At 53.4% G+C, this 26,881-nt stretch overlaps 2 protein-coding genes and 1 long non-coding RNA gene across 6 annotated transcripts in view; 2 read left to right on the forward strand and 1 right to left on the reverse strand.

The window, feature by feature from the left end:
- Window positions 1-11,454, reverse strand: part of LOC128116748 (uncharacterized) — a 34,088-nt gene extending 22,634 nt beyond the window's left edge. Inside the window, exons 1-3 of one of the 2 annotated variants that reach the window (XR_008220584.1) lie at window positions 11,108-11,421; window positions 10,575-10,706; window positions 6,922-9,534 (exon numbers count right to left, since the gene is read on the reverse strand). This is a non-coding gene — a long non-coding RNA (uncharacterized LOC128116748). Of the gene's footprint in view, window positions 1-6,921; window positions 9,535-10,574; window positions 10,707-11,107 lie in introns of those variants that run through there. The other variant, XR_008220585.1, reaches the window with a different exon arrangement.
- Window positions 11,455-14,159: 2,705 nt separating this feature from the next.
- LOC128116747 (histone H1.0) lies at window positions 14,160-16,120 on the forward strand. The gene has a single exon (XM_052748318.1). The coding sequence runs from the start codon at window positions 14,328-14,330 to the stop codon at window positions 14,910-14,912; it is 585 nt and encodes a 194-aa protein (XP_052604278.1). The 5' UTR covers window positions 14,160-14,327; the 3' UTR covers window positions 14,913-16,120.
- A 366-nt stretch (window positions 16,121-16,486) lies between these two features.
- Window positions 16,487-24,165, forward strand: Gcat (glycine C-acetyltransferase). 3 transcript variants are annotated; one of them, XM_052748313.1, is made up of 9 exons: window positions 16,491-16,724; window positions 18,522-18,652; window positions 21,559-21,660; window positions 21,892-22,038; window positions 22,445-22,599; window positions 22,688-22,770; window positions 22,945-23,116; window positions 23,453-23,574; window positions 23,841-24,165. In XM_052748313.1, exons 1-9 carry the CDS (start codon window positions 16,538-16,540, stop codon window positions 23,990-23,992), a joined length of 1,251 nt encoding a protein of 416 aa, XP_052604273.1. In that variant the 5' UTR covers window positions 16,491-16,537; the 3' UTR covers window positions 23,993-24,165. The 3 variants fall into 3 exon arrangements, with proteins under 3 accessions (XP_052604275.1, XP_052604274.1, XP_052604273.1); XM_052748315.1 differs by lacking the exon at window positions 23,841-24,165 and having other exon boundaries at window positions 16,487-16,724; window positions 23,379-23,568; XM_052748314.1 differs by lacking the exon at window positions 21,559-21,660 and having other exon boundaries at window positions 16,490-16,724.
- The last annotated feature ends 2,716 nt before the right edge of the window (window positions 24,166-26,881 follow it).

Below are 26,881 nucleotides of genomic sequence, written 5' to 3' on the forward strand. Positions count from 1 at the left end.
CTTTCATGATGGAATATATATTGTAAGCTGAAATAAACCTTTTCCTCCCCAGGTTGTGTGTATGTGTGTGGGGGGGGTGTTTTGTTTTGTTTTTGTGTTTGTTTGTTTGTTTTGTTTTGTTTTTGAGACAGGGTTTCTTTGTGTAGCTTTGGTGCCTGTCCTGGATCTAGTGCTGTAGCCCAGGCTGGCCTCGAACTCACAGAGATCTGCCTAGCTCTGCCTCCCGAGTGCTAGGATTAAAGGTGTGCACCGCCACTGCCCCCCAACCACGTTGTGTTTTTTCTCATGGTGTTTTATCTCAGAAATAGAGGCCTAACTAGGGCATGCCAACAAAACAAAACCAGCCAGACAGTGGCGGTAAGTGCACGCCTTTAATCCCTGTACTTGGAAGATCTGCAGGCAGATCTCTGTGAGTTCGAGGCCAGCCTGGTCTACAGAGTGAGTTCCAGAACAGCTAGGGCTACACAGAGAAACCCTATCTTGAAAAACAAATGCTAGTAAATTTGCAAATACTTTCGGGGGCCAGGGTGTGGGATTGACTGCCTCCTAAACCAGGAGCTCCATGGTCTGCAGAAGTTCCCAGCCCAGAGGTGCAGGAGGTTGTTGCTCTCGGGACAGGGGAGAGAGCAGGAGCAGGCACAGTGGCATCCAGGACCAGACTTGGGCTAGCCTTTGTGAACTGGCAAGCTCTGCCTCAATGGTCGGTGCTGTTGTGGGCTTGAGGGAGCTGGGCCACCAGATTTACTGGGCATTCAACACTTTTCCTCTGATTCTGTAGACTCTCAGAACTATAGAACAGCCGTGTGAAGGGATGGCATAATAACTACCTGGCCTGGTACCTGGGTTCACCAGCTGCCAGAGCTCTGCCATCTTACCATTCTATCCTGTGAAATCTGCTGACACACCCACATTACCTGTGCCCTCAGGATCCTTGGGGATGGAACACTCCGGAGGAACAGCAATCAGGGATGCTGAATCCCCATACACAATGGTGTGATGTTTGCAAATTGGCTGTGCATAGCCTTGGGAACACCTTGAGTCATCTCGTATGAATTCTAACCAGTCCCTGATGCAGTATAAATACTGTATACACAGCTGTTACACTGTCTCTGATCCAATCTAGAGAGGCTTGTTCAGCACAGCTAAAACCTGTGGATGGAACCCAGGGCCTTGCTAATGCTGGGTGCTCCACCCCTGAGCCACACCCCCAGCCGTTTCACCATTTTTGTTTAATTATGTATTTATTATTATTATTATTATTATTGTGTGTGTGCGTGCGCATGTGCATGCGCGTGCATGTGCATGCGCGTGCGCGCGCGCGCGTGTGTGTGTGTGTGTGTGTGTGTGTGTGTGTGTGTGTGTGTGTGCGTGCGCGCAGGCACAGATGGTCCAGGGTATCATCTGGGATGTGTGGTGAGATTAAAGAGCCTGCAGTGCAAGCCTGACAACCCGGATTTGATCCCCAGAACCCTTGGTGGAAGGAGAGAACCAACTCCTCAAAGTTGTCTTCTGACCTCCACATGATCCCTGCACTCCAGAGGCAGAGGCAGGAAGATCTCTGTGAGCTCAAGGCTAGCAAGTTCCAGTCCAGTCAGGGCTACAGAGTGAGACTCTCTCTCAGAAAGAGAGAGAGGAAGGGAAGAAGGGAGGGAGGTATTAGAACATGGTCAAAAGAATGACCCGTCTCGAAAAAAACAAAAAACAAAACAACAAAAAAAGAATGACCCTTAGCCGGGCGGTGGTGGCGCACACCTTTAATCCCAGCACTCGGGAGGCAGAGCCAGGCGGATCTCTGTGAGTTCGAGGCCAGCCTGGGCTACCAAGTGAGTTCCAGGACAGGCGCAAAGCTACACAGAGAAACCCTGTCTCGAAAAACCAAAAAAAAAAAAAAAAAAAAAAAAGAATGACCCACGGTGATCTATCCCTTGGGGAACTGTGAGAGAGGCTCAGGAAAACAGACGAGGGCCCTTTACCTCAGGTACGTTTTGTCCCCTGGATTGTTCTTGGATATGATTTCATGCCTCCTGTGTTAAACATTTACATCAACTTATAAGACATGTTTATTCAGCCGGGCGGTGGTGGCACATGCCTTTGATCCCAGCACTCGGGAGGCAGAGCCAGGCGGATCTCTGTGAGTTTCAGGCCAGCCTGGGCTACAGAGGGAGATCCAGGACAGGCACCAAAACTACACAGAGAAACTCTGTCTTGAAACAAACAAACAAACAAAAAGACATGTTAATCCTTGTTGGATGTCAGAACATAGCTCTAGAACCCAAACTGGTCAGTGCACCCTGAACCTGGATACGGCCTCTGCCTTGTGTCCATGCTTTCCCAAATATAATCTATAGTACATGCCAGGCACCATGTTTAAACTGGTCTGTCCTGAGAAAGTTCTGGGAATGGGTTGTTCTGTTACTATTCAGTATGTGCTCCCTGGTGTTTACTTATGTGTTTTTCTGATTATGTTTTTCTGAACTCAAACAACCTTCCTTGGATCACTGTTTCTTTGTTACATTCACGGATAAAAGTACCCTGATACTTAAGTAGGTTGTCTACGGCATTACACTGTCATCTGCCCCCTTCTTTCAGGTCCTCAGATCCCGGGTCCAGCAGACAACATCTGCATAGGTTAGCAGAAAGTGGACAGGAGGGAAGGAGAGAGAGATGAGCTGGTTCCGATGGGGAGAAAGCATAGCTGCTCTTGGAAGCAGTTTCTCTGCTTTCTGAGATTAAACAAGCCACCGGCGCCGCCGACCAGGCTATGACAGAGCTGCTGATGTGTGTTTTCCTACCTCGTTGGTGGGTTCCTGTCAGCTTCACACAAACCAGTCACCTCCAGAGAACCTCCACTGAGAAAAATGCTTCCATCTGCTTGGCCTGTGGGCTTGTAGGGCATGTCTGTGGGGGCATTTCTTTGATTAATGATTGACGTGGGGTGGGGGGGCAGTGCCACCCCTGGGCAGGTGGTCCTGGGTTATATAAGAAAACTGGCTGAGCAGGCCAGGGGAAGCAGGCCAGCAAGCAGCATTCCTTAATGGCCTCTGCTTCTGCCTTGAGTTCCTATTCCTACCTTAGTTCCCACAGTAGTAGACTGTAAGGAAATAAGCCCTTTCCTCCCCAAGTCAGTTTTTGGTCATGGTGTTTATCACAGCAACAGAGAAACAATCTATACTGAGGCAATAACATTTTTCTTTTTTTAAATTGATACGTGTTTTCAGGGGTGCACACTTGTTCATGAGCACAGAGACCAGAAGAGGCCCTCCGGCATGCTCCTCTCTCTGTCTCCACCTGTTCCTTTGAGGCAAGGTCTCTCCCTGAACCATGGAGCTTGCATTTTCTCTGCCTGGTTGGAAGTCAGCGAGCCCCGGCCATCGTCCTGTCTCCACCTCTGTCAGGGCTGAGATTACAAGTGTTTGTGGTGATCCTCGGCTTGTTACATGGATCTAAACCCCAATCTTCATGGTAGTGGAACAAGCCCCTGCCGCAGAACCATCTCCAGCCACTAATATTTTTCGTTTAGGGATCTGTTTCAGCCTTTGACATGTTAAAGACAGCTGTACTTATTCCAGGGCTATTGTTTTTTCTAATTATATTTGGCTTTTCTATCACATTCATGTTAAGGTTTTTCTTTTTGGTGTGTGTGTGTGTGTGTGTGTGTGTGTGTGTGTGTGTGTGTGTGTGTGTGTGTGTTGTGTGGCAGCAATGGCTTAGGATGGAACCCAGAAACTTGCCTATGCTAGGCAAATACTCGTCCACTGATTCACCTCACCAACCTTTATTCTTTTCTCTCTTTCTTTCAACAGTAGCCCAGGAGAGGAAGTGCTATGAGGCATCGTCCTCTGGATGTTGCTCGGCCCTGGCACTCATGACCTCACAGCAGCTGTGGGTACGGTAACAAGACCTGCACAGATGGAGGCTATCACCTTCCGTTATGATGGGGTGGGAGGGTTCAAGAGAGCCTGCCCTTTGCTGAGGAGCTCTTGATAATTAATAGCCACTGGGAAGGGGATGTCCGTCATTTTTCTTCAATGGTGTAGTCACTGATGAGTTGCCCTATGCTTCAAAATAACCCGACTCAAGTGCATGTCAATCACCCCGATTCAGTTCAATGGATCACACACAGGAGACAGATACACGTATGGAATTGCCAAATAATAAATTAAAATATACAATAAAGGGGAAAAAGTAATACATCCTGGCTTTTTTTTTTCCTGAGGCAGGGTTTCTCTGTGTAATAGCCCTGGCTGTTCTGGAACTCACTTTGTAGACCAGGCTGGCCTCGAACTCACAGAGATCTGCCTGCCTCTGCCTCCCGAGTGCTGGGATTAAAAGTGTGGGCCAAGCCGGGCGGTGGTGGCGCACACCTTTAATCCCAGCACGCGGGAGGCAGAAGCAGGTGGATCTCTGTGAGTTCGAGGCCAGCCTGGACTACCAAGTGAGTTCCAGGAAAGGCGCAAAGCTACACAGAGAAACCCTGTCTCGAAAAACCAAAAAAAAAAAAAATAAATAAATAAATAAAAAAAATAAAAGTGTGGGCCACCACACCCGGCATGCTGGCTCTTTATAGATAATTACAATATAGGCGTGTATAAAGTGAAAAATAAAAGCCACTTAAGAACCAATCCCATTTCTCAAGATATATCACTAATATCACAGAGTGTCTACACCCTTATGGTTCCAAAGCATCGTGAAATGTGGCCACAGCATTGAGGCTGGTTGAGTGTTTGTTTGTTTGTTTGAGATGGGAGAGGGGGGTCTCATACTTCTCAGGCTGGCCTGGAACTCATGATACTCCTGCTCCAGGCCTCCCCATCTCTCCTGGGTTCTCCTGCATTAATTAGTTAAAAGCCCAGCATCTCCCTCTTGAGGCCTCTTACAGAATAGTCTGGGAATCCTGCCAGGTCCAAAGCAGGCAGGGCTACTTCACAAGGACCAGAGGCCTCTTGTAGGCCCCAGGCTCATAACCTTCCCACTTCCTACCTGAGCTCAGCCTGGGCTCCTGGAATGGGATGAATGCGGTTTGTGGGTCCAGTGTGGCTCCTAGCCCAAAACACATGCATCATCTGCATCACGCCCCAGGGCCTGGCCTCAGGCTTTCGGTATATAGGTCACCGGTCCACACCTTGCCCACAGAGTGAGGCATCTCCTTTGAAGTCTGGGTGTCCTCTCTGCCAGCTGACCTGGGACAGGACTATCCTGATGAACCAGAGGACAGCTAATCCCATTGACCCTTACACAGGACAAGGGGCCTGGAGCTCTTTCCGAGTGGGGCTCCCTAGTCATCTGCAAATGTGTCCCCCTCCTTCCCAGTCACTGGGTCAGTTCTGAGAGCTGGTGTCAGCATGGGTCTGCTTACCTCAGTCCCGTCTGGCTGTAGAATAATGTCGAGGTGCTGGGAGTGCTGGGACTTGGTACCTGCTGCCGTGAACTATCACTACTGTATAAAATGAGGTGTCTCCGCCTGCGCCCGCCCGAGGCTGCTCTCATCTCCATTCCTTCCTAGGCAGAGCCTGGATCCTCAAAAGGAAGGTGTGCAAGATGGAAGGATGACCCTGAAGGGTCAGGACCTCAGCCTTTGCCTTGGGGATGCTTTCCAAGGTGAACCAAGGAAATGAGTTCTGGCCTGGTCCAATTAGATCAGTTCAAATTGAGTCATGGAACTGTCACCTGCACTGTCATGACTTGAGAGTGTGTGTCTGTCTTCCTGTCCGTTGACTCTTAATCCACATGGGATGACAACTGATGTCCTAACCGAGGAGAAGTGGGTGAGGCTGAAAGCTTCCCCAGAGTGAGACTGAAAGCTGAGAAGGGTCCAGGAATTCTACCACCGCAGTGGGTTCCGAAAGGGAAAGCTTGCCAAAGGAAGGGTCTGGAGTCAGACTCCCTGGCTAGTCATCCCATCTCCTGCTCCTGAAAGCAGGGAGTCCTCCCCATTCCTCCCTCTCCGCCCCCGGCCAGCCTGATTGTGGATTTGTCCCCCCAAATAAGCCTCGAAGCTGCCTCACTCTGGAACGCTGCAGACATGCAAGGCCATCTGTGGCTACACAGCAGTTTTGAGGCCGGCTCGGAGTGCACACGACCCTGTGTTCTTCGTTGTTGTTGTTTTGATTGTTTGATGAGACCCACCCGCTGCCTCTGGCGTGCTGGGATCAAAGGCCTGCGCCACCACACCCAGCTTTTTTTGTTTTTCTCTTTCCTTCTCATAGGACCCTGTCTTAATCTCACATACACATACACAAACGTATCGCTCGATCTGTCTGGATGTCAGAATCTGAAATGGTCTAAGATTACCGGGCCGGCTGGGACCTGTCCCTTCTAGAGGCTCCAGCGGAGAAGGCTCTCTGTTTGTGTCACCTTGCCCAGCTCCCCCAGCTGCCTGCCTCCTATTCCCACTCAGGTGGAAGGTCTCTCTTGAGATAAACCTCTCTGCTCTCCTGTTTGAGGATCCTTGGGAGGACACAGAAAATACCTGGTAACAGTGTTAAGGGACTTGCTTCCGTCTTTAACTTTGCCTCCCCCAAAGAAAAAGACAGTTACGGACATGTGTGGGGTCCATTCCACCGTCAGCAGCAGGAACATAAATGCAGGGCTCTTCTTGGAGTAGAGCACAGCACATTCTGGATCTGATCCACTGGGGATTGTCCAGACTGAAGCCTCGGGAGCCCTCCCTTGCAAGGTCCAAAGGACCCTGGCATGGCAGTTAATGAATGAGAGCGTGACTAGTCTATATTTTGTGGTGCTTATTATATGTTTCAGCTTCTTTCTTTTTAAAAATTTTATTTGTTGTTGGGGGGGTGGCACAGCACTTGGGAGGCAAAGCCGGTGAATTTCTGTGAGTTCAAGGCCAGCCTGGTCTACAAATTGAGTTCCAGGAGAGCTAGGACAGTTATACAGAGAAACCCTGTTTCAAACAACAAAACAAAAATTTTCATTTATTTATTTATTGTGTGTGTAGCGGGGAGCACATGTTCCATAGTCTGATGTGACAGTCTGAGGAAAGCTTGTGGTAGTCATTGTCGTCGTCATCATCATCATCATCATCCATGTGGACTCCAGGGCTTGAACTCTGGTCATCAGGCAAGTATCTTTACCTGCTGAGCCACGTCACGGGTCCATTCTCTCTCTTGTTTTGTTTTGTTTTGTGTGTGTGTGTTCGTGTGTGTTCGTGTGTGTGTGTGTGTGTGTGTGTGTGTGTGTGTGTGTGTGTGTATAGGAGTGTGTAAGGTTAGACATTTATGGCGGTTGGTTCTCACCCTCTATCTTGTTTGAGTCAGAGTCTCTGGCTGCTCATCAGCTCATCACTTCCTATGCCCGGCTGGCCGGCCCAGGAGCATCTGAGGGTTCTCCTGTCTCCAATCTCATCATAGACGTGCTGGGGTTACAGACACACTATTTCATGTAGCTTTACGTGGGTTTGGGGGATTCGAACTCAGATCCTCATGCTTGTATGTAAGAGCTTGATGTCACCTCCTGAGGCCCCTGTTTTCTCTTTCTTTATCTCTTCCCCACTCTCTTCTCTCTTGATTTGAGGCTGGAGAGAGAGCTCACTCACTGCTCTTGAGAAGAACCCCAATTTAGTTTCCGCCCTCCCAGGGTGGCTCACAACAGCCTCTAATTCTAGTCCTCCCAAGGAGGCTCACAACAGCCTCTAATTCCAGTCCTCCAAGGGAGGCTCACAACAGCCTCTAATTCCAGTTCAACAAAGACAAGAGAACATTAATGAGCTGGGCTTGGTGGCATATACCTTTGATCCCAGGCAGAAGCATGTGGATCTCTGTGAGTTCAAGGGCAGCCTGGTCTACAAAGCCAGTTCCAGGATAATCAAAGCTATTACACAGAGAAACCCTGACTCAAAAAACCAACCAACCAACCAACAAACAAACAAAAACAACATTAATGTAAGAACAATAATATTGACTAAAAGAAGCCCCACTAAGAAATTCACCATAAAAAGAGGGCTTTGTGCTTGCCTAGTGTGCATGAAGTCCTGAGGTCCATGAAGCAGGTGTGATGGTGCATACCTGTAATCCCAGGATTCGGAAGCTTGAAGGTCAGAAGGCCAAGGTCATTTTAGGCTACATTGAAAACTCAAGGCCAAGCCAGGGTGGCTGTGCACACTTTAATCCTAGCACTCTGGAGGCAGAGGTTGGCAGATTTCTGTGAGTTCGAGGCCAGCCTGGTCTACAGAGAGGGTTCCAGGACAGCCAGGACTACACAGAGAAACCCTGTCTCGAAAAACAAGTCCCAGTCTCAAAAAACAAAACAAACAGAAAAGAAAGCCATGGCCAGATTGTTTTTGCTTGGCCCCAAAGTAAAGAAGAAAAAGTAATTATTGCATTGGATTAGCTTGTGGCATGTGGTTAAGCCAGAAGGAAAAACCAAAAAGCTATTTATATCCCTGGTGGTGAGCACAGGCAGGGGTGTGTGGGGAGAGACCTGCCATGTTTCTTTTTTCATTATTGTGTGTAATATACCCATAGGGAGGTGTTCGTGCTGAGGCACGTGTGTGCAGATGTCAGAGGACCGCTTTTAGAAGGCAACTTTTTGGAATTGGTTCTCTCCTCCCACAGTGGGTTCTAGGGCTTGAACTCAGGTCTTTGGGCATTTATGGGGGAGCGGGCAGCAATTGAAACATAGTCTCTTTATGTAGCCTCGGCTGTCCTGGACTTGCTGTGTATTCTCTCCCCCACCGCCATGTTTCTTACTTTAACTACAGAGACAGGACACGGCTGTCTGGCTTCATGTTAGTTTAAGAATTGTACAAATGTGATCTATTTTGTCTGTGGACAGTCGTAATTTTGTATGTCACACTTTATCATTTTTCCCTCAAAATAATTGTATTATTTTATGAAGCGTAACGACTCTGTTTTAAATTCTCCCTGGATCATGTTCTCAATGCACTGTGAACAAATTCTAAGCCCTTCACCATGATTTAAAGCCCCATATGCCCCGGCCAGCTCACCTTTCGACCCACATCCTCTTTTAACGTTCTCAAACCAGGTACACGGCCTTCCCTGGCATCTGTCACACCCTCCCACGGTCCTGTTCTGTTCGTTCTGAGCACTGTCACAGAGCCACAATAGCAATACCCACCAGAGCATAATACCCTCTGGGGGGGGGGGCAAGACAGATGAACGGTTGGATGTCCAGCCGGCCTGGCCTGGGAGTGCAGCTGTGTGGTTTGGGGGCAATTACTTCGTCTCTGTTTCAAGCACTGTCCAATACTCCTTGGGGATGCAAAACCAACCCCAGTGAGAACTAGTGAAGACACCCACCGCAAGGCAGAGAGAGGCTAGATGAAGTGCTGGATGGGCCAGGCTGAGGGTGGGCTTTTCCAATGAGGGGGTCCAGGCTAGGCAGCAAGGGGCAATCGTGTCCTCTCGGATGGACTCCTCTGCTGTTTCCTCTCCTGAGATTGGAGCTGTGTCCCCTGGTGTCCTTGCTGGGTCCACACTTCTGGGGATGGCTTACTTTGCTGCAGACCTTTGCAGTTTTAGCCACTCCAGGCTTCCCTGAGGAGCCTTACCTTGGGGTCTAACGAGATTCCTCTTTTAGGAGCTCTCCAGCATGCCCCCTCCCCCCGTAGTCCACATCCTGATACTGTGTAGCCCCTGGGAACCTGCCAGGCTTCCCTCCCTCCCCTCACACACTTACCACTTTGCCCTCTGACATGACTCTTCTTCCCCACCCCCACCCCCTGCTTGCCGGGACATTGAGGCAGCTCTGTCCCTCACAGCCGCCAGAGATGCCTACAAAACACTGCCACCATGCCACCCACACGCCTCTCCTTGTATCCTGTTCCCTCTTCTGCTGGATCTCCTCAGGGTCTCCTGCCTTTTCAGGCCCCCTGCTTTCCACAGTCCCCCACTTTCCCACCACCAGGCCCTGCCCAAGCTGTCCCTCGAGGTAGAGCTGCCCCCGTGGTTCTATGTAAGCCTCACTCTGGTCCTCAAAGCCCAGGTCTCTTCTTCCTCTGAGCTGTCTTTTCCTCAGACCCTCCTGTCCCCACATTACCCCCACCAAGGCCCTGCTTCTTATCTAGGAAGGACAGATAGGTGGATGTTAGAGACTGAACTTTGACCCCACAGAGGTCCCGAGACTCTGGGGACCCTTGGCCACAACTTCCATCTCCTGGAGGGCAGCAGCCACCCAACAGGGTGGACTATGTCCTTGCTACCCTGGTTGGTGGCATCTGATATGACTGGCCTCTTTTCCTCTGTGACACTCTCCTTTCTCATTGCCCCCACCCCCACCCCCCGCACCCCTCCCCCCTCCCCCCCCCCCCCCCCCCCCCCCCCCCCCCCGCCACCGCCCATGTTCTTCCTGCTCATCTTGGCCCTTCCTGGGTCTCTGTGATGGTATCTTGTGTCAGCTTCCACCTTTTCACAGCCCCCAACTCTGCTGCTGTCCACTCCCTCCGTCCCTCTGGATGCCTGCCGCCCTGTCCTGCCTCTCACGTCTCTGCAGCAGCTCCCACTTCACCCAGTGAAAACCAAAGTCCCTAGCTGCGCACACGAAACCCTACACTAGGTGTTCCTCCTTCCTCAGCCCCTCCTCACGTCCTTTAAACTCACCATGTCCTTGTTTCAGCGACCCTGCGCATCGCTGCCGCACGTCCTTGGTGCCAGCTGTTTCTTCTGAAGACTCCTCTTGTAATAGGAACAGCTCCTTTCCTTGCCTCCTTCAAATATTTGCCTAGATGTTGGCTGCGTTAAAAAAAAAAAAATCACACTTGCTGGGCACTGGTGGCGAACGCCAGCCAGGTTGCTCTGAGAACCTCTACTTGTCCATAATCATCAATTCCCAACATGTATAACATTTTCTTTTTTGGTGATGGGGGGGCAGGATTTATGTAGCCCAGGTTGACCTCAGTCTCTCCACAGTCCTCCTGCCTCAGTCTCCCGTGTGCTGGGATTACAGGTGGGCACCACTATGCCCACCAGCGATTTAATCGTAACTGTTCATTTTCTTCCTTGTGCGTTTTCCACTACAATTTCAGCCCCACACAGGCAGGCTTGTCTTTTCTGCTCATGGCTTTATTCCCAGTGCCCGGCACATGCTCAGCGCATGAGGAATCTTGAGCTCAGGATGAGCCAGGGGGTCTTACCGGAAGGTGGAGGGGAAGGACAGTGGCCGGACAGTCCACACCCTTGTAGAACCGCCAAGCCTTTCAGGGCTCCTGCGTATAACTTGTAGACGTTACAGTCTCACTAAACCCCCTCCCCCTAAACATGATTCCCACTCTACTTCGATGTACAGGATTTCCCACTCAGGGTTTCATTTCTCTGCCACACTAACCCCAGAGGCAGCAGAGGCCCCTTTTTTTGGCCCGCGGAGAAGCTGCCCGGGTAGCAGGGAGACTGCACACGGAGACTACATTTCCCAGGAAGGTTGCCCACAGCGCTGCAGCTCTGGGGTTTTTAAAGGGCCTCCTGCTAAATCCAGCGCCGGTAGGCGTAGGGGGTGAGGGGGGTGGGGATGGGGTGGGAAAGTGGGTAGGAATGTCTGCCGGACAGAAACCCGCACCGGAGAGCCAGCTGGGAGGAGACAGTGTGAGCCAGGCGGGAGGCACTCGGCATCCTGGTCCTGCAGTGTCCCGGAGGTGAGGCTAGGCAATGCCAGCCTGGGGGCAGCCCCTCTCTCATCGTGACCCACCTCAGCATCTCCCAGAAAATTCTCTTTGTTCCCTTAACTCCCCAGAATGATGGCATGGCGGGGTGGAGCTGTTAATCTCGTGTCTCAGCGGGAGGTGCCCCCACCCAGTCCCAATGTTCTGGGATGGGAGTGGTGGTTAAGACGTTAGAACTGTAAGACTAAATGAAGGTCTGGGGTCTGAGGAAGCTGCGCCTCACAACACAATGCCTCTTCCCTCTCCTTCCAAGCTCCAAGGCCTCCAGGTAAATGTGGGTATGGGTCACCCTCCCAGGAAGGACCAAGGAACTGGTGGGGAGCACCTTGTAAACTGTAACAGGCTATGAGAATAAAACACTTCAACACCGGGTCATCCGATACATTTGGGTTGTATTGGGGGAGGTGGTACAGTATCTCAGAGGTAAGTGCATTTGGGTAAAGATCTTAGTGGAAACCCAGAGGATCGATTATAACCCAAACAAACCTATCAGAATATGTTTTCAAATTAGGAAACTTCAGGGTCACTGACACCATCAGAATTAAAGACGACCTTTTGATCTAACCTGGCCTTTGGCCTCGGTCCCTTCACCTAGATACGACTGGCCTGCGGTGAAGGCACAGGTCGTGGTTCCTCCCCTCCCCTCCCGTCCTCCAATCATTTGGGTTAACCTATGGTGTTGAGGTGGGGGGAGGCTCACTCATTTGCCCTTGTCTCCCCTTAGGTCACCCCACACTTCCCCCAAGTTCAAAGCTCCACCATCTTAGCCTCCTTCCCGCGTGACAAACAGCCCCAGGCCTTAGCAGAGGTTCCTTCATCTTCTTCATCAGCTACCATCACCCACTCCCAGGTTACTATTTAATTAAACAGCTACATGCCTTTTGGCTAATAAAACCACCGTGATCCAGGGGCCGAGCCCAGGTAGGTAGGCGAGACCACCAGAACCCTTACTGTAGAGCCGCTGCCAAGCGGACTTGGCATTTTGAATAGGAGGTAGGCTGCAGACAGAGGTCCTGGGCTCTCTGGGGGCCTCTAACTCGGACCCTAGGACTCCCAACAGCTCCAGGTTGCACTACAGACTGGTGGCGCCCCTTGCTCACTTCGTGGATTTGTGCCAAGCAGGGCAGGAAAGATGGATACATTTTATAACAAAGGCATGGCATCTTCCCAGCAAACTGGCTGTGGTCGGGACCCCGGCTCCCTGCTCGACTGCATACCTCCTGAACCTAAGTCACGACCAGAGAAACGAGGACTCCCTCCCTCGCCCCATCTTTCTAAATCTCTAGAGCACACAGAGCCTCTGCTCATCCCAGGGGTCCCCAGGACAGTCTCTGGTCAGCGCCTGTGGGACAGCACCAATGATGGGTACTGAACCCCCCATCAGGCACACCCCACTTTCAAGAGGCCAGCGGGAGAGGGGAGCTTCACCCCCGGGGTGGGCCTCGGGGTCCTGCTTTGCACACCCCCAAAACTCCCAAGCTAGAAAGGCATATATATATATACATGAACTCTTAGGTTTGGATATATGGAAGACGTGGGGGTGTCTTTGAGGAGAGCAGGCCACCCAGGAAACCAGTTGCCATCTCCCAGGGACCCCAGGTTATTTTGGGGGGCCCTGGCTCAGGCAGGAATCGCCATGCAGAGATCTGGGGGCTCCGTGCAGAGCGTCGAGGGGAGAGGCGACTCAAGAGGGGGAAGGGACAAAGTTTGAAAGTGCCCTTCCAACTCTTCCAGGGAAAGTTTCCTTGAGGGCCCCGGGGGCAGGAAGGGGTTAGGGGTGCTGGGGGGCCTGCGGCCGGGTGACCCCCAAGAGGTGATCGGACCCCGGGGAGACGACCCCTCCCCCCTTGTCCCGACTCGGCCCGGCTGGGAGTCGCCCGGCTCGGGGCCGCGTGTGTTAGTTGGGGCCGCTTCTGAGCCGCTCCGCCAGGTTGGGGGACCCCGCAGCCGGCCGGGAGTGGGAGCCCTGGTAGTCCCAGGGGGGAGCTTTCCTACGAGGGGTCTCAAGCCCCGGGGCTCCCGGGCCCCGCAGCGCCAGCCCCCCGCAAAGGGGAAATGTGCCGGCGCCCCAGTGCTCCTCGACGCAGTTTGGGGCTCGTGGCGGGCGCGAGGGACGGCGGCCGGGGCGCTGGATTCCCCAGCGGGGAAGCCTAGGGAGCCGGGCAGGGACCCCGAGAGACAGCGGGCGGCGGGAGGCCCCGGGCCGCCGGCAAAGGTCGGGTTTGCTCGGCGGAAGAAACACAGATGGCGGCGGCGCGGCGCCATTCCGGGCCGGGAGCAGGCAGCCAGCAGCCCAGTCCTCACCGCGGTCCGCCCGCCGCCGCTAAATACCCGGATGCGCCGCCCGAGCGCCAGACGCAGAGCTGGGAAAAGGGAGGCCGAGGAGAAGGAGGAGGAGGAGGAGGAGGAGGCGGAGGCAGCGGCAGCGGCAGCGGCAGCGCCAGGCGCCGGACCAGCGACCGAGCCGTGGGGGCTGGGCCGCGCAGGGCAGCCCGCGAGCCCGCCTGCGACCCGCGCCCGGCAGGACCGGAGCCCCGCGCCCGGGAGGACCGGAGCCCCGCGCCCGGGAGGACCGGAGCCCCGCGGCCCCCCGCGGCCCCCGCGCCCCCCGCAGCCGCACTTCGGTCCGGCCTGCCAGTCTCCAGCGGGAGAGCGGATCCCGAGTCCGGTTGTGCCCAGCCGGAGCAGGCCGGCCACCATGACCGAGAACTCCACGTCCACCCCTGCGGCGAAGCCCAAGCGGGCCAAGGCCTCCAAGAAGTCCACCGACCACCCCAAGTATTCAGACATGATCGTGGCTGCCATCCAGGCGGAGAAGAACCGCGCCGGCTCCTCGCGCCAGTCCATCCAAAAGTATATCAAGAGCCACTACAAGGTGGGTGAGAACGCCGACTCCCAGATCAAGTTGTCCATCAGGCGCCTGGTGACCACCGGGGTCCTCAAGCAAACCAAAGGGGTGGGTGCCTCGGGGTCCTTCAGGCTGGCCAAGGGCGATGAGCCCAAGAGGTCGGTGGCTTTCAAGAAGGCCAAGAAGGAAGTCAAGAAAGTGGCCACTCCAAAGAAGGCAGCCAAGCCCAAGAAGGCAGCCGCCAAAGCCCCCAGCAAGAAACCCAAAGCCACCCCTGTCAAGAAGGCCAAGAAGAAGCCGGCTGCCACGCCCAAGAAAGCCAAAAAGCCCAAGGTGGTCAAAGCCAAGCCAGTCAAGACATCCAAACCCAAGAAGGCCAAACCTGTGAAGCCCAAAGCCAAGTCCAGCGCCAAGAGGGCCGGCAAGAAGAAGTGACGGCGAAGACTCTGCTTGTGGACACTCCTTCCTCCCTCCTGTGTGTTCTTCTGTAAATACATTTCTCTCTTGGTCTCACCTGCAACCCCCTTGCCCGTTCTAATCTGACTTTTTACAAGAAGGACAGAGTTTGGATTCCTCAGACAGACCTTGTGGAATGATTCCCTTTCCCTCAGCCCACTGTGCAAGGACAGCCACATCTTTGTCATGATGAAGATGTACTTGTTTCTTGATTTGATATTATTAACCTTCTTACGGGGTTAGGGATGGGGGGGGGGGTTGGTGTTTCCTTGGGTGGTTTGTTTACTGTGAAGGCAAATGGAACTGGCGAAGTTCTGGCTAGAGGAGGGGGACCCAGGAACTAAAATTGGTCTTTTTAAGGCTTTCTTAAGCTGCTCGTCCATCCCTTGTCAGATCAGAGCTTCAAAACCTTTGGTGGGGAGCAGAGGGTGACACCCCACCTAGCTGGCCAGGGAGGGCGGAAGAGCTCCCTGGGCTGCCGACACCAGCCGTCGGCAGTTGGGGACCTGGGATTCCTCTTCATTTATGCCCTATGCCTCCCCATTGTCTGGAAGGGGAAAGGGGTCCAGCTTCTCACGATCAGGATCTAGCCATTGGGGAAGGAGGGGTCCGTTCAGCAGTCTCTTGTAAATGGGAGTGGACTTAGGGGGAGGGGTGGAGTCAGCCAAGTGCCTCAGTGTGCCTATGGAAACTTGGGTTTTTTCCACACGGTGGACGGAGTGTGTCCTAGAAGGACTTTGTTCTCCCCCCCCCACTTTCTTTTCCTTCCTGTATAGGATGTGGCCTTGCTTGGTGCCGCTTCAGTTCTACCAGCTGCCACTTAAAACCCCTCCAACCTCTTTTACCTTCTGAATCTTTTCTAAGTAGCCGAGGAGGGGGGAAGGCAGAGAGAGTGGACTGGAAGACATAGTACAATTGATTTGAATTTGCTAGGTAGCTTTAGAGAGCCAGGATTGTGTGCATGTGTGTATATGTATATATCCGTATCTAAGACTAGTATTAGTCTCACTTCGGGAGCTGGGAGAAAAAACCTGTACAGTTGTCTTTCTCTTATTTTAATAAAATAGGAAACTCGCGCACTCGCGCCCCTCCCCCTTTTTAAACAAGTGTTATCCGTGCCGGGGAAAAATTTGCTGTGGTTGTAATTTTAAACTTTAAAATAATAAAACTGGAAAAGGAAAAAAAAAAATCTGTTGCGTTTTTCCTCAACTGGAGGAGAGGAGCAATCGGATGGGCCACGTTAGCGCCGGAAAAAAGCGAAGCTTTGGAGAGAGCCGGGAACCCTCAGGCTGGAAGGGCAGGATGCAGGTCGGCTCGACCCAGTGGCGGGTCCTCGGGAGAGGTGGGTATATAGGCAGGGTCTGGGCCTGGGGAGGGAAGGCCCTGAAGCTGCTTCCCCCGCGCGGACCTCCCGAGTCTCGACTTACAGATCGATCCACTTTTGTCGCCTGCCGACCGCGTCAGGCCCCGCCTGCGGGCGGGACCGCCTCGGCAGCCTCTTAAAAGTGAGCTCCTGTTGCTCTGGCGGTCGGGGCCCTGCCCACGCCACGTGACACGGAGCGCTAGGCAGCCGGCTGGCAGGCGCACTTCACCCGGTGGGCGCGATGTGGGTCAGCAGCGTGTGGCGCGCGACGCTGTCACCCGGCCGCCGCGCGCACTCAGCGCTGGCGCAGCTGCGCGGCGTCGTGGAGGGCGAGCTGGAAGGGATCCGCGGGGCTGGCACCTGGAAGAGTGAGCGGGTGATCACGTCCCGCCAGGGACCGTGCATCCGCGTGGACGGTATCTCCGGAGGTAACTTCCCCTCCTGGGAGTCGGTGTATCTGGCCAGGTGGCCAAGAGCCCTTCCTGGGCTTGCGTGTGAACGGAGGCCCTAGGGTGGGTGTGGGGGAGGTACATTCGTGGGTAGCTGCTGGTCTCCTTCCAGCAGCTATCTTGAGCACACACTATGGCTTCCTAGTGTAAACTCTACCTGTTTAAACCTGTTTCGACGGAGGGAGGTGATTTACCCGTCAGCACTTTTTGGGCGCCCAGGGTTGTGCTGCAACGAGACCCAACCCTGTGAGAAAAAGAGAGCGATATCCAGCTGCACTGGCCTCCTACGCTCTGCTTCCAGAAACAGTGCACGAAAACCCTCATTCATTCATTGAGCCCAGTCTGTAAAAGTTACCAGTTGCTATACCTTTATTCCTTATGACATCTGCAAGAGAGACCAATTCTTTTTTTTCTTCCTTTCTTTCTTGAATTTTTGAACAGGGTTTCTCTGTAGAGCCTTGGCTGCCCTGGGATCCGCTCTGTAGACAAGGCTGGCCTTTCCCTCCCCAGTACTGGGATTAAAGGCATATGCCACCAAGTTCCCACCCCCCCACTCCCCATCCCCCCACTACCCGAGACAGGGTTTCACTTGTGTAGCCCTGGCTGTCCTGGAATTCATTCTGTAGACCAGGCTGGCCTGGAACTCACAGAGATCTGTCTGCCTCTGTCTCCCAAGTGCTGGGATTGAAGGCATGCACCACCACCTCCAGGCTCAAGAGACCAACTCTCATTGAAAGGAAGCACGCCTTTAATCCCAGCACTCAGGAGGCAGAGGCATGTGGATCTCTGTGAGTTCAAGGCCAGCCTGGTCTACAGAGCTAGGGTTCCAGGACATCCAGGGGCTACACAGAGAAACCCTGTCTCAGAAAACCAAAAAAAAAAAAGGGCCGGAAGAAGCTGAAATGGAACTAGATGTCCCCAGACCCCCCACTGGCCAGCTCCAGTGTCACAGGGTGTGAGGTAGAAGACCAGCTTCCACCAGAGAGGCTAAAGTTTAAACAAACAAGGAAGGGGATTGGGTCTGCAGAAGCACCTGTGTCCCTGCACGTCCTCTAAAGAAGACTGTAGAACCAACTTCCATCTCCTAACAAAACCTGCAGCCAGACCAAACTGCTCTTTCCAAGTGATTTCAGAGAGATCTAATCATCAGGTTCAGGGCAGAGTGCTTGCCCAGCACACCTAAGGCTGTGGGTTCAATTCCCAACACACACACACACACACACACACACACGATGGGATATTTAGAGAACCAAGCTCTTAGACTCTTTGTGTTGGTCCCAGGTCATGAGCCATCCCTTCCTCAGGCCTCAGTTTCCTTGGGCCAACTATAGTAACTTTTTGAGATTGGTAACTGAGGTCTCTGAGACACCCCTCTGGAGATACAACTCTGTGGCAGCAGATGAGTGAGCTCTGGAGCTGGAGGAGCTAGGCCCCTTCACAGTCAAGAAAAGTCAAACCAAGATGGCGATGGTTTGGGCCTCAGAACCCGTGAGGAAGGTCTGGGATCCTCTCAGATGGGATGTTATTCATAGCCAGGTTTAAACTTCTCACCCTTCAAGGCAGAGAGGGACAAACCTCTCCTAACCCTCCTGCACTGTGGCAGTGGATTCGAAGCCTCTGGCCTCTCCCCAGACTGGATCATCTGTGCAGCTGTTTGCCTCTCAAGGGCAAATCCAAGTTGACTTCCTCCGGTCCCCGTCGCAGGGCCCGACACCATGGTCCTTGCAGGCCCTTCCTTGCTCTTCTGAACCGTGTTGTTGGTGTTCTCCACCTCAGAAATCCTCAACTTCTGTGCCAATAACTACCTGGGCCTGAGCAGCCACCCTGAGGTGATCCAGGCAGGTGTGCAGGCTCTGGAAGAGTTTGGAGCTGGCCTCAGTTCAACGCGGTTCATCTGTGGGACCCAGGTATGCAGCAGGTGTTGGGGGGCACTGGCCCCAGCTGTCTGCTTCCAGTCAACAGGGCTGGTTCAGCCAGCTCAGCTAATCCCAGGATGCAGCCCCCACCCCCCACCCCGTCAGCCTCAGAACTGTGGTGCTGCAAGGCTGGGCAGGCCTCTTCTGAGAAGCCTGGGACAGAAACTTGACACCCTGGCTTCCACTTCTCACCTGTGGGACAGAACACCTGCCATGCTGCAGGCAAGGGGCAAAGGGCAGAGCTGCAGATATGGAGGCTTTAGAGGTGTCTGTCTCGGCACGGTCTCCCTACACAGGCTGTGCCGCTGAAGATGGTATCTTAACCTCCCCATTTTACTGTTTGTTTTGTTTTAAGATAGGGTCTCCTTTGTTTTTTTTTGTTTTTTTTTTTCGAGACAGGGTTTCTCTGTGTAGCTTTGCGCCTTTCCTGGAACTCACTTGGTAGTCCAGGCTGGCCTCGAACTCACAGAGATCCGCCTGGCTCTGCCTCCCGAGTGCTGGGATTAAAGGTGTGCGCCACCACCGCCCGGCTAAGATAGGGTCTCAATATATAGCTCTAGCTGGCCTGGAACTTCCTATGTAGACCAGGCTGGCCTCAAAATCACAGGGATCCACCTGCCTCTGCCCCGCCATTGCTTTTAGATTAAAAGCATGCACCACCAAGCCTGACCTTCCTCGCCGTCTCTTCATTGATACAATGAGGATCGAAATACTTGATAGGCTTGCTACAGGTGGCAGTTAATACATGTAAAACTGCTTTAGAATGGTCTGTGGTCCACATTAATATTTATAATAATATTAGACACAATATTAGAACAGCCTCTGGCCCACATATAAATAGTAACTGATTTGTTAAAGGTATAAAATAAGTTCATGTAAACATGAGGCTGATGACCATCTCATGAAGTCCGTGCCCATCACTGGGTATGTACTGCCATTCTCCAGAGTGCCCTTCTTCCCTAATGCCCACTCCTAAACCAACATCAAACCCATCCTTGTGCCAGCAAGATGACTGCAGGTAAAGGCACCAGCTGTGTGAGCCTGCCAACCTGAGTTCCATCCCCAGAAGCCACAGTAGAAGAGAGAACTGACACCCGGAAGCTGCCCCGTGATCTCCACACACGTGCACACACAGACACGTAATTTTCTTTAAGAGGGTAAAAAGCGGCCGGGCGGTGGTGGCGCACGCCTTTAATCCCAGCACTCGGGAGGCAGAGGCAGGTGGATCTCTGTGAGTTCGAGGCCAGCCTGGGCTACCAAGTGAGTTCCAGGAAAGGCGCAAAACTACAGAGAAACCCTGTCTCGAAAAACCAAAAAAAAAAAAAAAAAGAGAGTAAAAAGCTAGCTGAGCAGAGGTATCATTAATCCCAGCCCTCAGAATGCAGAGGCAGGCCAATTTCGGAGTTTGGAGGCCAGTCAGGTCTACAGAGTGAGGTCCAGGATGGCCAGGGCTATGAGAAACCCTGTCTCAAAAAGCAAAAACAAACGAAGAGCAAAGCGTTCGTTTTAAAAATAGTAACCTTTTTTGTTTTCTTAATAAACAAGTTTGCTTCAAAAACAAAACTTACATAGTGCCTGCTGTGTTCCAGGTGTCACACAGGTAAGACCACAGCTACTAATTCATTAATTCCCTTAACTGATTCCCAAGCAATCAGTGCTGTTCTTACCCATGATATTGACACTCGGCCACGAAAGCCCAAAGAGACTAATTACTTACCCAAAAGCACAAAGCTTCTCATGGTGGGACTTGAACCCAGGTACATGAGGTAAGGGTCCATCCATTCTCCTAGGCCAAGCATGGTGGCACATGCTGAAGGCAGAGGCAGGCAGATCTCTCTAAGTCTTGTCTCAGTGAACGTTTGAAAAAAGAGTCAATTTTATAACTGTCCTTGGTGAAAGCGAGTGTGAAGTGAACACAGGCAAGAACCCCCCACCCCTCATTTTTGTTTTTTTGGTTTGTTTTGAGACAGATTTCTCTGTGTAGCTCTGGCTGTCCTGAAACTCAGTCTCTATACCAGGCTGGCCTTGAACTCAGAGATATGCCTGCCTCTGCCTCCCGAGTACTGGGATCACAACACACTCAGTTTTCTTTTCTTTTTCTTTTTCTTTTTTTCTTTTTTCTTTTTTTGACACAGGGTTTCTTTGTGTAACCTCGGCTGTCCTGGCTCTGTAGACCAGGCTGGCCTGGAACTCATAGAGATCCGCCTGTCTCTGCCTCCTGAGTGCTGGGATCAAAGGCATGTACCACCACTACCTGGCTCGCACTCAGTTTTCATGCATTTATTTTCTTTTTTTAAAAAACAACTTATTTATTTTTATTTTATGTACATTGGTGTTCTGCCTACATGTCTGTCTGTGTGAGGATGCTAGATCCCCTGGAAATTGAGTTACAGACAGTAGTGAGCTGCCATGTGGGTGCTGGGATTGAACCTGTATCCTCTGGAAGAGCAGCCAGTGCTCTTAACCACTGAGCCATCTCTCCAGCCCCCTGCATTTATTTTCTAATAAAACTCTTGAGTCAGACCAAACAGCTAAGAAGTAGAGCCCCTAATAAGCATAGGCTTACTTAATGTGACCCTCTTCTTTGCTGTGGAGACAGTCTGATGTAAAGACAAACTTCTGTCCCCAGCGTCACTCAGAATCCAAACACCAGACAGTTCCCCCACTGCAAACAAAGGTCCACTCAGGAATCGAGATCTGCCGGGCCTCATCCTCCACGGTGGGAGCAGCTGCCCCAGTCCCAGACTAGGAGTCCCCTATGTGGTGCCAAAGGAAGGGTGTGGCTGAGGCTCCAAGGCCTTCTGCACTGGGTCTGTTGGTGATTATCTAAGCCTCTCCTCCAGGACTTGTCCCACCAAGCCCGCAGACACTAACCATCACCTGCCTGTATCCTTTAGAGCATCCATAAGAATCTAGAAGCCAAGATAGCCCATTTCCACCAGCGTGAGGATGCCATCCTTTACCCCAGCTGTTTTGATGCCAACGCCGGCCTATTTGAGGTGTGTAGAGGCTGTGGATGACTTTGAGGTGGACAGCTGGGAGAGCCTGGCAGAGTGTCAGTGCCACAGAGCAACTTGTGTTCGTCAGAAGGCAGGGGTGAGGGGGCCTGGTACCGACCTGCAGATTTCACCGGGCCCTAGGCACCCAGGATAGAGGTAGAGTTTTGCCTTGGGGGAAGTTAAGAGGGAAAGGGAACTCCTGGGTGGCTGTGTACAAACGCTTCCCCATAGGCTCTGCTGACCCCCGAGGACGCGGTCCTGTCGGATGAGCTGAACCACGCCTCCATCATCGACGGCATCCGGCTGTGCAAGGCCCATAAGTACCGTTACCGCCACCTGGACATGGCTGACCTAGAAGCTAAGCTACAAGAGGCTCAGGTGAGGTGAGGCCCTGGGGCTCCAGAGAAAGGCCTGTCTTCCCCTACTCAAGGAAATAGGCTTGGGGGGGGGGGCGGTGCTCCCCCTTCACAAATAGCCTGAAGGGCCGAGGGAGCCATTTCAACTTCCTCATCCCTTGTGTCCAAGACTGTATTCTATAGTTCCACATGGCCTGAGGTCAGCAAGCACCTTTGAGCAGCAGGTGGGTGGATGATGTGTGACTAGGACCTGTCCCTACTCCCGCATGCCCTCTTGAGGTCTGAGTCAGGATGGGGAGGTCTAAGCCCTTTCCCAGTGCCAGGACTAAGGCAGCTGAGCTCGGAAGAGTTGGACAAGGCTCAGGCTACAGTTAAAGAGCAGGTGGGTTGGTCCCGCTACTTATCACATGCTCTTGTCTGTCCCACAGAAGCACCGACTGCGCCTGGTGGCCACAGATGGAGCCTTCTCCATGGATGGCGACATTGCTCCTCTGCAGGAGATCTGCCGCCTCGCTGCTCGATATGGGGCCCTGGTCTTTGTGGATGAATGCCACGCCACTGGCTTTCTTGGGCCCACTGGACGGTGGGAACATTTGCGGCCTGGGTGGGGGCTTCTGAAGGTGGATGGGAAGTTGGGAGGCCAGGGGCAAGAGCGGTTGCTTCCTTTGCAGAGGCACAGATGAGCTGCTAGGTGTGATGGACCAAGTCACCATCATCAACTCTACTCTGGGGAAGGCACTTGGCGGAGCATCAGGTGCCTATGGAATCCTCTCTGTGGGGTCTCCTTCCCTACATGCAGGGCCTGCCTTGTATGGGGTAGAGAAGGCAGGGAGGGCAAATGGAGGGAGCGGCAGTATAGATGACAGGAGGGGTCTGGGGCAGTTCCTGGCCCCTGACTGGCTCCTCTTGCATTATTTTCTGTCTTTAGGGGGCTATACCACAGGGCCTGAGCCTCTGGTATCCCTGCTACGGCAGCGGTCTCGGCCCTACCTCTTCTCCAACAGCTTGCCCCCCGCCGTCGTTGGCTGTGCATCTAAGGCCCTGGACCTGCTCATGGGGAGTAACACCATCGTTCAGTCTATGGCTGCCAAGACCCAGAGGTATGGTGCCCACAGGGCCGGAGCAGAATGGGAGGGAGATGGTAGTCCTGCATCTTTCTGCCTCCTCTCGCCTGCCTTCCTCTGTTCCTCCCCATCCCCCTCTGTCACAGCATCTGTCACCTCCTTCCATCTCCCATGCCCTTGTCACTCCTGCTCTCCCACCTCCCTCCATCCGTCCATCCGTCCTGCCTCCATCTGCCCCTGCCTGTGCCTCACCTGCTTCTGGGGTCTGTACGTCTGTCCTCATTACTTCCTCTCTTAGGTGGCATAGATCCTGGGCCTCTTCTCCTGGCTCCACGACCTTCTGCTACCCGTGACACTCAGCTGTGTCCCCAGGTTCCGCAGTAAGATGGCAGCTGCTGGCTTCACTGTCTCAGGAGCCGACCACCCCATCTGCCCCGTGATGTTGGGTGATGCCCGGTTGTCTTCTCAAATGGCAGATGACATGTTAAAGAAAGGTAAGAGGGCTGGGGGCAGAGTGTCCTCGGAGAAAAGAACACCTGTAGACTGCAGAGTCTCCCTAGACCCATGTCCTGCTCCTCCTGCCCACACCACCTCTTAGGTCAACCATCTGTCCAGACTTAAACTCTAGACTACGAGGCAGCCCCGTGTCTGGGAGCTCGGCAGCTCCCTTGCTCACTGTGGTGGACTTTGGAACAGCAGGCCCTTATAGGTCACGGTCCCAAAGCCTGTCTGCCTCTGTGTGCCTTCCCTATCTTCTCAGGCATCTTTGTCATCGGATTCAGCTACCCTGTGGTCCCAAAGGGCAAGGCTCGGATCCGGGTCCAGATCTCAGCCGTACACAGTGAGGAGGACATTGACCGCTGTGTGGAGGCCTTCGTGGAGGTGGGGCGGCTGCATGGAGCTCTGCCCTAAGCTCTGGGTAGGGACCAGCAGAGCCAGTGTCCCTCTACTGCCGTAATGACAAAGGGGTCCTCTGGTCAGTCCAGACTAGAGGCCCTGACCCAACCCAGACTTGTAGAACCTGACTGAAAATGGGCCTGTACTTGTGGTCGGAGAAACAACAGTGTGAAAATTGGCTTATGACACTTTGGTCTGCTTTATTCTTTCTGAGTAGGCCCAGTCCTGTAGCTAACTGATAATCAGGTAGGGACTGGGTCCCTGAGGTCAGTCCCCGGCATGAGGTGACTCCTTCCCCCAAATTGAGTTTTGAAATCCTGTGTCTGGGAGTTATCATTTGGTACAGCCGGGGTCTGTGCTGCTGTGGAGGGCAGCTGAGAACCGGCCCTGTGGACCCTTTCCTCAGTCTAACTGTGGTGGCTTGTCTCCTGTGCCCATCTGAAGGACAAAACACAGCTGCCAGTTGAGAGGGTTTCCTGGACCTGTGTTTGGGAGAGGGCAGAGGATTCAGGCCCCAAAGAGAAGAAAGCGGGTCGCCACTGAAGGACATCTACCTTTGTTTTCTAGAGCTCTTCATCCCTAATTCCATGGCCTTAGGCCCCTGTGCATGTCCCAGGTTCCCCCATTTTACAGAGCTGCTGTTCCACCGCGAGCCACACCTCTCTGACTCTGGGTCCAAAGCCTATGTAGTCTGGTGGTCAGCCGCCAGAGGGCGCAGCGAACTCGGGCTCCCGCCGCTGCCTGCCCCGCCTCCTTGAGCTGGGGGCCTTGGACCAGGCTGTTGGGCAGCCCTCCGGCAAGGCCAGAAGGGGTGGTTTGCTGCCGCCAAGGCCTTGTCCTTTGTCTTCCCCACTCACAAACACCACCTACTCCATTATCGTAGGTGTCAGCCTCCCTTCCCACATGGCTGATCTGGCACTGTGGGAGGATAGGGGAGGTCTCCGCTCTCAGGCCCAGCCTCCCAGGCTTCTGAGAGCCGCTGCAGACTCAGTGTGGTGGCCTTGGGAAGCTCCTTAATTTGCTTGAAGTAGAACTAAGGACCAAAGGCGCTTGCTTTTTCACTAGAAACAGGAAACAAGGCCTCATCCCTCCTCCAGCTCACCTGTCGGGCACCAGGACGGTCAGAGAGAGAGCTCCAACCTAACCTTGCAGATTCTTAAAGTTGGGGTTCTGGGAGTCCTCAGTTGCAACCCGGTAGTGCTGGAAGGGTTGCAGCCTGGCAGGAGGCGGTTGTGCTTACGTCGAGGGCAGGAATGCCTACAGACCACCAGGTATTCCTGATGAGTGTTGATTCAACGTGCAGCGCTGGGCCAGAAGCTTGGTGTGTGTGTTCTGTGCAGGCTGACAGGTCACGCCTGGGGGCCGAGAGCAGCCACTGGGTGATGTGTGTGGCATAGCCAGCCAGGGCCAGAACACTAGGCCCAGGTCCACGCACATCTAAGTGAGGCTGTGGGAAGTGTGATCTGCCAGCCAGTGGCATAGCACGAGAGCCCCCTCCTGCAGTGCCCGGGCATGCTGCTGGCATTGTTTTCCGGGAGGCAGTCCCTGTGGCAGCTGCACTGACCTCCTGGGCCACTTGGCCATGGTATCACTCCATGCTGTCAACCAGTATGGGTCTCAGGGGGCCTGGCGCCTGATCCAGGTTTGGTTCCCTTGCCTTGCAGCTACTCTGCCCTTCAGAAGGGGTCCTAGGAGGTGCCCAGTACACACAGCAGCCCCTTAGGGTACACATGTCCCAGCGTGGGCACATACTGATGGTCTTCGAGCTCCTGTGACAAGCTGTAAGGCATTGGAAGACTGGAGAACCAGCTGCAGGCCGGCCATAAGTCCTCATCTGGCTGAGCCCAGGGCTCCAGGGCCCGCTCCTAGGCCACATGGTCCTTGTCCTCTGCATCAGGCCCCATGGGGTTCAGGATGGAGGCTGGCAGCAGCCAGGGGAGGAGGTGGTGGCAAGGACACCCTGGGGCTCCAGCCATGATGGTCTGTCCTTCCTGCCCCACACCCAGGCTCTCAGTGACCTCTCCCTGCCCCCACTGTATCAGCTCAGCCCTGCTGCTGCTCAGAACCCTTTGCCCTGGTACTTTGGAGGCCAACCCCAGCAGGGAAGGAGGGGGTCTGGAGGCCAGGCCAGCGGGAGCTTCCTGGTCATGGAATTCATCTGGGTCTGGGACTTGGGTATGGATATGTGGGTCCACACTTGTGGAAGTCTTACTGCATTGTTGCCCACGTCATTGACCTCACACCCCGTCTAGAGTCCTACCAGTGCCCTGTCCAGGGATTCCCAAGGTCCTGCTTTTCAGATCGTCGGCTCCAATGGTTCCAAAATTCAGCTTTGCAGTTTCTAGAGCTGACCCCTTAATAGCGTCAATCCAGTGAGTCTCTGCATGTGGGGTTGGTGACGGTCGAGAGAGGCCTGGTAACTGTCTGGAGACTTCCCACAGGAACTGGTCTCGAAGAGTTTCCCAGCTCTCCCAGGCCTGGCTCCATGGAGCCCACACACTCTTCTCTGATGTCCCCTCCACCTCCAGGTTCTAGACTCTTGTCCCTTCCTAACTCACAGCAGACTGTCTTCAGCCCTGGATACACTTGTCCAAGATCCAATCCAGGTTGCCAAGTCTAGTGCCTCTTGCTCCAAAAGTAGCAGCTGCTCTACCCCTAGAAGCGTTTGGCCACAGAACACAACCCTAAGGGTTCAAGGTAGGTCATTCACCAACAACTCCTAACCTCTGGTTCCCGCCCAGACAGGAGGCTGTCGGAAGAACTAAGAGCGGACATCTCCTCTGTTCTTCTAACCTCAGCCATAGCAAAGTCCTTACAGAATGAAAGGCACAGGTCATGTTCTACCTCTAGAACCTTGTCTAGCCCCCCCCCCCCCCCCCCCCCCCCGTGGCTTTCAGGCTAAAC

Source organism: Peromyscus californicus, unplaced genomic scaffold (assembly GCF_007827085.1).
Source record: "Peromyscus californicus insignis strain IS unplaced genomic scaffold, ASM782708v3 Scaffold_20__1_contigs__length_68692818, whole genome shotgun sequence".
Classification (NCBI taxonomy): domain Eukaryota; kingdom Metazoa; phylum Chordata; class Mammalia; order Rodentia; family Cricetidae; genus Peromyscus; species Peromyscus californicus.